Source organism: Canis lupus, chromosome 20 (assembly GCF_011100685.1).
Source record: "Canis lupus familiaris isolate Mischka breed German Shepherd chromosome 20, alternate assembly UU_Cfam_GSD_1.0, whole genome shotgun sequence".
Taxonomy (NCBI): Eukaryota; Metazoa; Chordata; class Mammalia; order Carnivora; family Canidae; genus Canis; species Canis lupus.
This window is the reverse complement of record NC_049241.1, coordinates 46,702,763-46,715,471: the sequence shown is the minus strand read 5'-3', so window position 1 is coordinate 46,715,471 and position 12,709 is coordinate 46,702,763. Positions and strand designations below refer to the sequence as shown.

Here is a 12,709-nt window from a genome sequence, read left to right as displayed (position 1 = left end):
TCAAGCTACTTCCTGCAGGGCACACAGCCTTGGAAGTGCCAGAGAGGAGCTTCAAACCTGCTAGGTGGGCTGGGGAAGAAGAGCTCTCCCCCCGCTGAGTCTGTCCTATTCGTCCCTGAGGAGCTGATTCTGTCAAGGATCACCCCATCAGCAACCCTGCCCTGGCCGGTAGCACCAGGAAACCCATTCTCTGTGGACGCTAAGGGTTGAGCCGACGAGCTGGAGAATTGAGCAGTCGCTTGCTGCCCCCTTCAGGCAGAAGTGGAAATGTCAGGCACCCAGCCCTCTGGCCTGAGTTAGGGGGATGCTTGCTTCTCTGGAGCTTCTACAATCCTTCAAGTCTTTGGCACAATTTGGGCATTAGCAGTCTAAATTAAAATGCACAAATGTACATAATCTTGAGCCCAGAAATTGCACTACTACAGATTCAGGCCACTTGCAGAAGTGACCTGAGATTTGTGGGCATGTAGATGGGCTTTGGTTAGGGAGTGCCTCACTCAGCCACAGGACATCCAGCGTTTGAGGAAGGTGAGTGGAGGTAACCGGGGCCTTGTAAAGAGCTTCAAGACGTTTTGATAATGACGGAGCCCACGTCAAGCTCCCGGTTTAGCGCGGAGTCTGCTGGAGAGTTCTCTCTCTCCTTCTGTCCCTCCCCCCACTTGGGTGCACTTTCTCTCTCTCCAAAATAAATTTTTAAAATCTTAAAAAAAAAAAAAAAGACATTTTGCTGGGGCTTCTGGGTGGCTCAGTTAAGTGTCTACCCTTGGCTTGGGTCCTGATCCCAGAGTCTTGGGATCGAGTCCCATGTCAGGCTCCCTGCTCAGCGGGGAGTCTGCTTCTCCCTCTCCCTCTGCCCCTCCAGCCCCACTCATGCTCACTCTCACTATCTGTCTCTCAAATAAATAAATAAAAATCCGAAAAAAAGACATTTTGCTAAATGAAAACTGAGGACAGAAATAAAAGAACATTGCGCAGATGTACAAATGTTGGCATACACACTTTCGTGCTGAAAAATACACAAATGAAATTGTTAATCATTCTGAAAAGAGGTGAGAAGGGAAGTTTCTACTTTTTTGTTTTCTTTTAACTATTTTTGTACTGTGCGGTTTTCTCACACAGGCCTGCGCGCATATATATATATATATATATATATATATATATATATATATATATATATAATGTTAGCAATGGATTATGGAAATTTGGAGGTTCTTTTCTGTTTCAGTATTAACTCAACATACAAAAGCATATACAGATGGGAGAAGTTCAGTAATAAAGCAAGTATAGAATAAAATCCCATTCTTAAAATGTATTTATTTATTTATTTATTTGAGAGCAAGAGAGGAGGGACAGAGGGAGAGAGAGAGAGAGAGAGAATCCCAAGCAGACCATGCTCAGCAGGGAGCCCAACTCAAGACTCCATCCCATGACCCTGAGATCATAACCAGAGCCAAAATTAGGAGTCGGATGCCTAATGGACTGAGCCATCCAGTTATCCCAAATCTCATTTTATTTTTAAAATTACAGATAGTAAGAGAAACCAATTAGAAATAGAGAAATCGGGTGGGGGGTGGGAGTGAATGGGTGACGGGCACTGGGGGTTATTCTGTATGTTAGTAAATTGAACACCAATAAAAAATAAATTTAAAAAATAAAAATAAAAATTAGACTGAGAAAAATAAATAAATAAATAAATAAATAAATAAATAAATAAATAATAAAAAAGTAAAAAAAAAGAAATAGAGAAATCAAAACTACAATATATTATTTCTGGGTGAGAGTGATTACTGTTTTCTTTGGGCTTCTCAGTACTTTTCCAATGACACATTCTGCAATTAATGTTTGCAATTTTCAGCAAGATACTAGCCAATAGGATCCAACAGTACATTAAGTAAATTATTCACCATGACCAAGTAGGATTTATCTATGGGACACAAGGCTGGTTCAACACTCATAAAACAATCAATGTGATTCATCATATCAACAAGAGAAAAACCAAGAACCATATGATCCTCTCATTAGATGCAGAGAAAGCATTTGACAAAATACAGCATCCATTCCTGATCAAAACTCTTCAGAGTGTAGGGATAGAGGGAACATTCCTCAACATCTTAAAAGCCATCTACAAAAAGCCCACAGCAAATATCATTTTCTTTTTTTCTTTTTTTTTTTTTTTTTTTGCAAATATCATTTTCAATGGGGAAGCACTGGGAGCCTTTCCCCTAAGATCAGGAACAAGACAGGGATGTCCACTCTCACCACTGCTATTCAACATAGTACTAGAAGTCCTAGCCTCAGCAATCAGGCAACAAAAAGACATTAAAGACATTCAAATTGGCAAAGAAGAAGTCAAACTCTCCCTCTTTGCCGATGACATGATACTCTACATAGAAAACCCAAAAGCCTCCACCCCAAGATTGCTAGAACTCATACAGCAATTTGGTAGCGTGGCAGGATACAAAATCAATGCCCAGAAATCAGTGGCATTTCTATACACTAACAATGAGACTGAAGAAAGAGAAATTAAGGAGTCAATCCCATTTACAATTGCACCCAAAAGCATAAGATACCTAGGAATAAACTTAACCAAAGAGGTAAAGGATCTATACCCTAAAAACTATAGAACACTTCTGAAAGAAATTGAGGAAGACACAAAGAGATGGAAAAATATTCCATGCTCATGGATTGGCAGAATTAATATTGTGAAAATGTCAATGTTACCCAGGGCAATATACACGTTTAATGCAATCCCTATCAAAATACCATGGACTTTCTTCAGAGAGTTGGAACAAATTATTTTAAGGTTTGTGTGGAATCAGAAAAGACCCCAAATAGCCAGGGGAATTTTAAAAAAGAAAACCATAGCTGGGGGCATCACAATGCCAGATTTCAGGTTGTACTACAAAGCTGTGGTCATCAAGACAGTGTGGTACTGGCACAAAAACAGACACATAGATCAATGGAACAGAATAGAGAATCCAGAAGTGGACCCTCAACTTTATGGTCAACTAATATTCGATAAAAGAGGAAAGACTATCCACTGGAAGAAAGACAGTCTCTTCAATAAATGGTGCTGGGAAAATTGGGCATCCACATGCAGAATAATGAAACTAGACCACTCTCTTGCACCATACACAAAGATAAACTCAAAATGGATGAAAGATCTAAATGTGACACAAGATTCCATCAAAATGCTAGAGGAGAACACAGGCAACACCCTTTTTGAACTCGGCCACAGTAACTTCTTGCAAGATACATCCACGAAGGCAAAAGAAACAAAAGCAAAAATGAACTATTGGGACTTCATCAAGATAAGAAGCTTTTGCACAGCAAAGGATACAGTCAACAAAAGTAAAAGACAACCTACAGAATGGGAGAAGATATTTGCAAATGACGTATCAGATAAAGGGCTAGTTTCCAAGTTCTATAAAGAACTTATTAAACTCAACAGCAAAGAAACAAACAATCCAATCATAAAATGGGCAAAAGACATGAACAGAAATCTCACAGAGGAAGACATAGACATGGCCAACATGCACATGAGAAAATGCTCTGCATCACTTGCCATCAGGGAAATACAAATCAAAACCACAATGAGATACCACCTCACACCAGTGAGAATGGGGAACATTAACAAGGTAGGAAACCACAAATGTTGGAGAGGATGCGGAGAAAAGGGAACCCTCTTACACTGTTGGTGGGAATGTGAACTGGTGCAGCCACTCTGGAAAACTGTGTGGAGGTTCCTCAAAGAGTTAAAAATAGACCTGAAAAAAAATAAAAATAGACCTGCCCTACGACCCAGCAATTGCACTGTTGAGGATTTACCCCAAAGATACAGATGCAGTGAAAAGCCGAGACGCCTGCACCCCGATGTTTCTAGCAGCAATGTCCATAAAAGCCAAACTGTGGAAGGAGCCTCGGTGTCCAACGAAAGATGAATGGATAAAGAAGATGTGGTCTATGTATACAATGGAATATTACTCAGCTATTAGAAACGACAAATACCCACCATTTGCTTCAACGTGGATGGAACTGGAGGGTATTATGCTGAGTGAAGTAAGTCAATCGGAGAAGTACAAACATTATATGGTCTCATTCATTTGGGGAATATAAATAATAGTGAAAGGGAATATAAGGGAAGGGAGAAGAAATGTGTGGGAAATATCAGAAAGGGAGACAGAACATAAAGACTCCTAACTCTGGGAAACGAACTAGGGGTGGTGGAAGGGGAGGAGGGTGGGGGGTGGGAGTGAATGGGTGACGGGCACTGAGGGGGGCACTTGACGGGATGAGCACTGGGTGTTATTCTGTAAGTTGGCAAATTGAACACCAATAAAAAATAAATTTATTATAAAAAATGGAAAAAAATTAATGTTTGTATATCTTTTGTAATCAGATAAAAATAAATAGACGCACAACATTGTGAATGTATTTATTGCCAATGAGTTGCACAGTTTAAAGTGGTTACAATGGTAAATTTTATTTTTGCGTATTTTACCCTTTTGGTTATTGCAAGGTTACTTTCCTTTATGTGATAGCAGGGATCTGTCCAGCAGAGAACCTACCCAGTGTTGATCAGAGAATTCCTGGATGACTGGTTTAAGATTTCATTTCTGAAGAGCCAAAACTGTAATGAAGTTAAGTCTCTGTTCGGTAACGTGGGGATTAGTATAAGGCATTTTAGGCAATGTTGCCTTATTTTTTTAATGTGTATATCCCAGCTAAGGAAAAGGTGAGACTATTCCTACCAAATCAAGGTCCAGAACTTCCACATATTGAATTGAGACCTATGTACTACATAAAGTGACAATAGTACTATATATCACATAAAAAATGAGAGAAAAGCTATAGGGCCTGACAGCATTTTCACCCAGACTCTGAAGAGGATGACTCACACTGAGAAATATAATGCTTAAAAAAAAAAGGGAAACATAATGCTTAAAATGATAGAAGGAAACAAAAAATAGAAATGTTTTGGGGCACTTGGGTGGCTCAGTTGGTTAAGCATCTGTCTTTGGCTCGGGTCATGATCTCAGGGTCTTGGAATTGAGCCCCATGTTGGGCTTCCCACTCAGTGGGCTTCCAGTCAGCTTCTCCCTCTGTTTCAGTACATCCTATGCAACTATTTTCTCTTATCAAACCTTCAAAACAGAGTGACTGAGACTCAACATTTTATAATGAGAAAAACCAAACCTTGCTACTATTCTACTTCAAGTAATGCAGGCATCAGGAGTGACCCCAAGAGAACGAAACCTGTGTTTATTCAAAGACTTATATACTGATGTTCACAGCATCTCCATTCATTAGGGATCCAAACTGGAAACAACTCAGGTGTCCAACCACAAGTGAGTGGATTTTTTAAAAATCTAATATATTTATACAATGGAGTCCCACATTGGGCTCCCTGCAGGGAACCTGCTTCTCCTTCTGCCTATGTCTTTGTATCTCTCATGAATAAATAGGTAACATCTTTTTTTTTTAAAAAAAAAGAACTCTAGCTCAAAAGAACATCTATAAAGCCATGTATGTGAAACTTTTACAGAAGACAAATCTAATCTATAGTGAGAGAAAATAGATTTGGAGTTGCCTGGGGAGAATGATGGGCTTAGGGGTTAAGTGGGAAGAGTAACAAGGGACTTTGTGTTGGTGGAATGTTCTAGATCTTGATTGTGGAGATCAATACATGGGTGTGTAAACATGATGATATTCATCAAAGGATACAATTAAAACGAATGTATTTTACTGCTTATAAATTATACTCCATAGGATGTATTTTTAAAAATTTCTTTCAAACGCAATTGACATCCATTTCACAGAATAATATTATCATTCATCAAAATTGGGGAAAAAAAAAAACTAGTAAGTACTGATGAGGTTTACAAAATTAGGTTATCTATTAAACTCTCCAGCAGGCCTAGTTGGCTCAGTCAGTAGAACACGCTCTTGATCTTGGGATTGTGAGTTCAAGCCCCACAATGGGTGTAGGGATTACAAAAAAAAAAAAAAAACTCTGAAACAAACAAAAAAACCCAACTCTCAAAATACAGCAGTAAAATAGAACATAACATCCAAGTGCACACAAAATACGCAAGAGAACACTGTGTTTTAGGAAATGGGGATTTCCGTTGCACATGGAACTCCTGATTTCAGCTCAGGTCCTGGGATGGAGGCCCAAAGTGGGCTGCATGCAAAGCGAGGAGTGCCCTTGAGATTCTGCGTCTCCCTCTGCCCCTTCCGCTACTAGAGTGCACTCCCTCTTTCAAATAAATAAATACATCTTTAAAAAAGAAGGAGAAGAAAGAAAGAAATGGGAGAACTTTCAAAACAGCTTTGCAGACCCAGGTGGCTCAAGCCCAGAGAAACCGGAAGTGCCTGTCAAAGCCGGAAGTGTGGCAGGAGACCCGATGCAAAGGATGAGGTCCAATCACACTCCACAACCGGAAAGTGTGGCGCCAGATGCCAAGAGCGCAGGCGCAACCCCTAGCTCAACCAATCAAGACGAAGTGAGGCGGGCATTCGGATGCAAATAGGGCACTCAAACCGGAAGTGTGGCAGTTTACTTACGGAAAAGCAAGAGGGATCATGGCGGCCTACGAGCAGGTTCAGAAGGGGCCCCTGAAACTAAAAGGCGTTGCAGAGCTCGGTGTGACCAAGCGGTGAGTCCCCGAGAGCACAGCAAAACCTTGTCTTCTGCCCCCTTAAGCCTCATCTAGAGTCCTCGAGCTCTTGCCCCCCTGATCCGCCCTCACCTCCTCTCCCCGCTTCTCCCCTCCCAGGAAGAAGAAAAAGAAGGACAAAGACAAGGCGAAACTCTTGGAAGCGATGGGAACGAGCAAAAAGAACGAGGAGGAGAAGCGGCGAGGCCTGGACAAGCGAACCCCTGCCCAGGCGGCCTTCGAGAAGATGCAGGAGAAGCGGGTAAGGCGGGTGGGGAAGCTGGGGATGCCCCGCGCAGCAGGTCTGGGTCTCCGGAGGTGGATGGAGAGGCAGAGCCGGTGGACTCGAACTTGGGGTCAGACCCGGGCCTCTCGGAGCGGTAGTGAGCGGTCAGTGAGACCTTAACTCTGAGTCCGCGGTTGGCGGAGCTCCGAGGACAGGAAGCGCCCCGCCAGAGTGGATGGCAGAGGAGAAAGCTAGAACTGGCGTTGAAAGGCCAGACCCGGGGACCGGTTTTGGATTCCAGCGCAGTTTCTCATTTGCCCGGTGACACAGGGCTAATGACTCATCTTCTTCCTGCCTCAACTTACCTATCTGTAGGGGTCAGGAGAGTGCTTTCTCCTAAAAGGGATGGGAACTTCAGATGAAGTCATGCAGATACAGCACTTGGTACTCGGTCTGGCATAAAATCAGTGCTCAGTTGATGTTAGCTGTTGATACTAAATGGTCATGCTTCCGGCTATAAGTTTTCACAAAGTCTGTTTCCATGATGACTTTGGCAGGCTCATATAGGTTGTATTTGTACCTTACATCCACTCCCGAGAAGATTTTTGGCAGTGTTTGAAGACATTGCTGTTTATTAAAACTTCAGGGTGTGTTGATTGGGGGTAGTGCTACTGGTATCTAGTGGGATAGGGCCAGGGATACTGCTTAGCATCCTACAGTAATAAAGACAGCACCCCCCTCGCCCCCCCCACACACACCCATAGCAAAAATGATCTGGCCCAAAATGTCAGGTGTCCAAGCTGAAAAACCCTAACCCTCGTCTGGGTGATTTGGTCCAGTAACATCAGGAAGGGTTGACTCATCACTCTCAGGCTTAATTGAGTCATTAAAAAAGAAAAGAAAAAGGTGAGATTCACTGGCTTTGACAAGACAGAGGGTTCTATTCTGTCTCTACCGTTTCTTGGTGGTGGTGTAACGGGCAGGTTGGTTAACCTCCCACATCTCATTTTCTTTGACTGTAAAGTGGGGCTGAAGTCCTTACCTAAGAGGTTTGTGGAGAGGATCTAACAAGTGAGTGCACTTAAGTTCCTTCCCTGAGGTTATAGTCCCTGGCTGGGCTGGGATGTTACTCCTAGAGTGGGAGTGGGGGAGAGTAACCAGCAGCTCAGAATAGGACAGTAATAGTGGAAGCAATGGAAGATACCAGCTTTGGGATTGATTTTGCAGCAAGAACAGCAGGATTAGTTGATGGATTGGGTGTGGGCCAGGAAATGAGGAATGACCAAGATTTTTGGTGGCAAGTGACGAGTAAATGAAGGTGCTGTTTAATGCAATAGGAAGGACAGCAGGTAAAGCAGGTTTCTAAAGCAGGGCATCAAGACCTTGGTTTTAGAGAACGCTTGAATGTTCAAATGGCTGTTAGAAATTCAAATGGAGAATTCTTGTGGACACCTTGATACCTGAATCTGCAATTTGGAGGAGGGGTCTGGCCTCTCTTGCAAATATCCCAGAATTGCTGTGGGACTGGATGAGATCCTCTGGGGAGGCACAGTGACAGAGATGAGGCCTAGGATCTGAAATTGCAAAGGTTCATGGGAAGGAGAAAAACCGAGTGTGTGTCCTTAGGAGCCGAGTGGAGAAAGTGTTTTAAGGAGGAAGTGATGACCAGTGTCATGCTATCAAGAGGTCTTATGAGCCCCAAGAGCTCTTAGTTGGCATTTGGGATGAGGAGGAAGAGAGGCTGATTAGAGGGGATCCAAGGGAAGGTGGGGAAAGGCAGAAGTAGAGACAAGATGCAGAAAGATGCAGGGCTGATGCAGGGCTGTCTTGGGGGCAGCCCTGGTGGCGCAGTGGTTTAGCGCCGCCTTTGGCCCAGGGTGTGATCCTGGAGACCTGGGATCGAGTCCCATGTCAGGCTGTCTGCATGGAGCCTGCTTCTCCTTCTCCCTCTGCCTCTCTCTGTCTCTGTCTCTCATGAATAAATAAATAAGTAATCTTTAAAAAAAAAAAAAAGAACTCTTGGGAGATCTACCAAGAGGAATAGACAAATGAACCTGTAGCTGGCATTGAGAACTGGAAGTAATGCTGTGGGTTTTGTTTGAACCAGGAGAGAGATGCCAGAAAGTATGGGCAAAGGTAGGTGGGATTGGGAAATTCGGATTCCCTTGTGGAAGGATGTTTAAGCACAGTGAGTGCAAAGGCTGGACAGCTCTTAGAAGAAGTGCCCGTGGGGCAGGGCCCCAGCCTGAAGGGTTAGGGCTTGGCATCTCCAACCGCATCACCCACTGTGCACAGTGGTCCTCATTTTCTCTGTCTGTGAAGGAGGGGTGGCGACAGTACCCAAGACACCCTGGGAACTTGGTGCATAGAAGGCGGAGAGGGAAGGCAGAGCCTTACCGAGGGCCTGGCATTGGTGGCAGCTAGTCAAGTCAGTGTGGCCTCTTGTAAGGAGGCACAGGTCTCAGGCTCACAGCAGCAGGAAGAGGCAGGGATGGGAGCCGGCTGGATGCAGAGGAAAATGAGGCAGAAAATGAGATGAGGGACAGGGAGGAACAGCTAGGTGGTGGCTGACAGGGTCATCTCATGCTTCTGTAGATTGACTCGGCTCAGCTGGATAGTTCTTTTCCTTCCCTCACTTGGAATCTGTGCAGTCAGGTGGCAGCTCAGGTTGGACGACCAACTGGGCTGGAACATCTAAGATAGCTCCACCATCACATGTCTAGATGCCTTGTCGTTCCTCCCGTGGCCTCTCTCCCCATGTATGGTATGGTCCTCAGACTTCCTGCATGGTGGCTGGCTTCCCAAGAACACAAAGCCAAAGGCTGCTGGGTCTTAGGGCTTCAGCCCAGCACAGGCACTGCATTCTATTAAGTAAGCTGAGTCACAGGGCCAGCCCGGAGTCATTATGGAAGAGAACTGCACTAGGGCACGAATACCAGGCAGCATGGGTCGTGGGGGGACCACCAAAGTCAGCCATAGTCACCTCGTCAGTAAATGTAGAGCCAGGTGTAGCCCCAGGTTTGTCTGGCTCTGCGTCCCATGCTCTTAACTCTCACTAGCTACCATCGGGTGTTGGGCATGAGGAGTAAGGCAGGTCGTGGTGGTGCAGGATACATATTCTACAGTCATACTTACCAAAGTGATCTGGATCTTGTAGCCCTCATGGCATGCGTCACCAGCACCTACTCCCTTGAGCTCCTACCATCTGTTCAGCCCTTCACCTTCCTCATGTTTCATCCTTCTTCAAACCCCATCTGAAACTTTATTTTCTGCAAAATGGGAATGCAGTCAATTGCCCAGGGGTGTAGAAAGCACACATAAAGCTCCCAGCAGAGTCGACTCAAGTCAGCGCTAGTACATTTCTTGCCACTCTGACCGAAAGGCAGCCCACCTGGATTCCTGGTGGGATATGTTGTGGTTGCATGTCCCTGTCGGACCAGTCTGAGTAGAATTAAGGGAGGGGAAAGATATATACCCTGAGACCTCCAGCCGTTCTAGGTGTGAGAGCTAAACTAAGTTGGTGGGGGCATCCATCTTCCACCCCATATTGCCTGGGCTGGATCAAGTGTGTGAACTCACCTCCATTTCTCTCCTATCTTCAGCAAATGGAAAGGATCCTAAAGAAAGCATCTAAAACCCACAAGCAGAGAGTGGAGGTAAGTCACATGCCCATGCAGAAGACCAGGCTATGTAGGGTCCGAGTTGGGCCCAGAGGCTAGGAGCCTGGCAGAGGGAGCCATTGGAGTGTTGGGGTCAGCGGGATGGGGGTACTCAATAGAAGCAACGCCTCCCTCTGAATCATTTAAGGATGAGCCCAGGGTTCAAAGGTGGGTGGCTTTGGGAGGAGGGGGCTCATTGAGGAGAGGCAGGATAGTGGAGAAGTGGGGGTGGGCAGCACCACACAACCCTTGTGCCCTGTCTGAGGCAGTGCTGATGTGGTTTTTCTTGGCTTCCCCAGGACTTCAACAGACACTTGGACACCCTTACGGAGCATTATGACATTCCCAAAGTCAGCTGGACGAAGTAGCCTCCCCACCCAGGGTATGCAGTGGCATCGAGGGGAATTGGAAGGCAAAGTTAAGGTTCTGTTTGGTGCCTTTGGTATTTTCTAGAAACATTCTTTTACACACACCCTTGCGTTTTCTGCTGAGACAGATGCTTTCCAAAGCAGTGTGCCCTCTTGCTGGAACTTGATTAAAGTAAGACTGTTCTTTTACTCCATTTCAGTTTGTTGGTAGCATAGAAGGTAAACTTTTTTAGTTTGGACTGGAAATTTTGTACAGGTTTATTTAGAGATTAAGGTTATTTCTGTGTCACATACAGAAAAGCATCTTTACCCCCAAGTTGCATCTCATTCTGACAGTCATCCAGCTAGCTGTCTTTACCGGGATGAAACGGACCCCAGAGGATAAGGAGTTAATGCCAGCATGGACTCCAGAGGATAAGGAGCTAATGCCAGCACAGCCTGAGCTTACAGACCCCACGGGGCCTGCGGGGCCTGTGTGAGCTGTCCTCCCAAGCACCCTTTAGCTTGGGGCTTATTCTCTTCCTTCCAGAGCCTAGGGAAGCCACTTAAACCTTCATGGCCTTCAGAATGCCTCCTCAGCCACCTGGTGTGTGAGACAATGCAGCCTGGGAAGCAGAAGAATCGCCAAATGCAAGGATATAGTACATACCTTGTCCCTGTCTGAGCAGCCTGTAGCCGGCACGCAGTCTCCCCCCAGGGTCCCCATTCCAGACATGTCTAGAGGGTATCGCCGTGGCAGACTTCGTTAATCAAGCACAGCATCCCTTTGTAATGGACCCAGACACAGCCTGCCTCACTACCCTCAACCCTAGGCTCTAAGCAGTCCCCACGTTTATTCAGAGTTGGCAGAGAACATGTAGCCTGCTTGGTGTTTCTGGCCTAAGGACACCTCAGGGGTGACAGGACCTGGGCAGAGCCCCAGCACCAAGAGTACAGTCAAAGGGGATGACGGAGGTCCTGGTGCTGGAGAGCCCTGATCTCTGAGGACCTGTGTTATAACTGCGTGATGAGGATCAAACCATATATACTACTGGGAGGAAGACTGTTGACCTAGGTAATGGCAGAGTAGTAAAGTCAAAAGAGAAAAACCAAGTGTTGGGTTTGGGGCTGTCACGTATGAACAAAATAAAGCAAAAAATAATTGTTAAATAGAAGTTTGAGTGTCTTAATTATATGCTATTTGATTACCACTAGAAATGCTGCTTTTGGGGATTATTGCACATGTAGAATGTGCATACTGCAAAGTGACTGTTCACCCTCAACTTGGAAAGAATTAGGTGACCTGTTTTTCCACCTGTGGCTTGCAGCCCATCCGAGAGGTAATGTACTCTCATTAATGGTGGTTCTTTAGGCAGGTTCCCCCACTGTCTAGCAGAAAGGCTAGACACTTGGCGGCCTTTTCCATCCATGAGCCAGCAGCCGGGTTTGTGAGCTTGGTGGGATGCTGTGAAAAGCCATTGTCCGTATGCTGGAAGATAGATCTTCCACCTCCCTGCCTACCCAGTCTAAAGCTGAATGACTTAAAACAGCAGGATTTCTCTTCTGTGGGTTAACTGCTAGGCTGGATGGTTCTAGGCCATGTGGAGTAGTTCACTTGTGTGTTGACTTGCCTGGGGCCAGAAGGTCCTCCTTCAGAACCTCTGTGTAGCCTATCCCCTTGGCCAACACAAGTCACATTGCCAAACCCCGTCAGGGAGAGAACTCCACGGGCAAGAACACCAGGAGACGTGGTTGAATGGAGGCCATCACTTAGTCTACCACAGTGTTTCTCAGACTCTTGTGGATGTTAGACCCTGT

General features: G+C 45.2%; 1 protein-coding gene across 2 annotated transcripts; it reads left to right on the top strand.

Annotated features, from left to right (window-relative positions):
• The first annotated feature begins 6,569 nt into the window (after positions 1–6,569).
• On the top strand, positions 6,570–12,064 carry FAM32A (family with sequence similarity 32 member A). Of its 2 annotated transcripts, NM_001287071.1 has the most exon segments (5): positions 6,570–6,659; positions 6,780–6,921; positions 10,488–10,541; positions 10,844–10,926; positions 11,442–12,064. In NM_001287071.1, coding segments are annotated over 4 exon segments (339 nt in total). In that variant the 5' UTR covers positions 6,570–6,585; the 3' UTR covers positions 10,913–10,926; positions 11,442–12,064.
• The last annotated feature ends 645 nt before the right edge of the window (positions 12,065–12,709 follow it).

Bases quoted from the DNA above. Each gene is read 5' to 3' on its own strand.
- FAM32A (NM_001287072.1), top strand. From the start codon at position 6,586: ATGGCGGCCTACGAGCAGGTTCAGAAGGGGCCCCTGAAACTAAAAGGC. The intron at 6,660-6,779 runs GTGAGTCCCCGA...CTCCCCTCCCAG, and splicing joins GAGCTCGGTGTGACCAAGCG to GAAGAAGAAAAAGAAGGACA. The intron at 10,542-10,843 runs GTAAGTCACATG...TGGCTTCCCCAG, and splicing joins CCCACAAGCAGAGAGTGGAG to GACTTCAACAGACACTTGGA.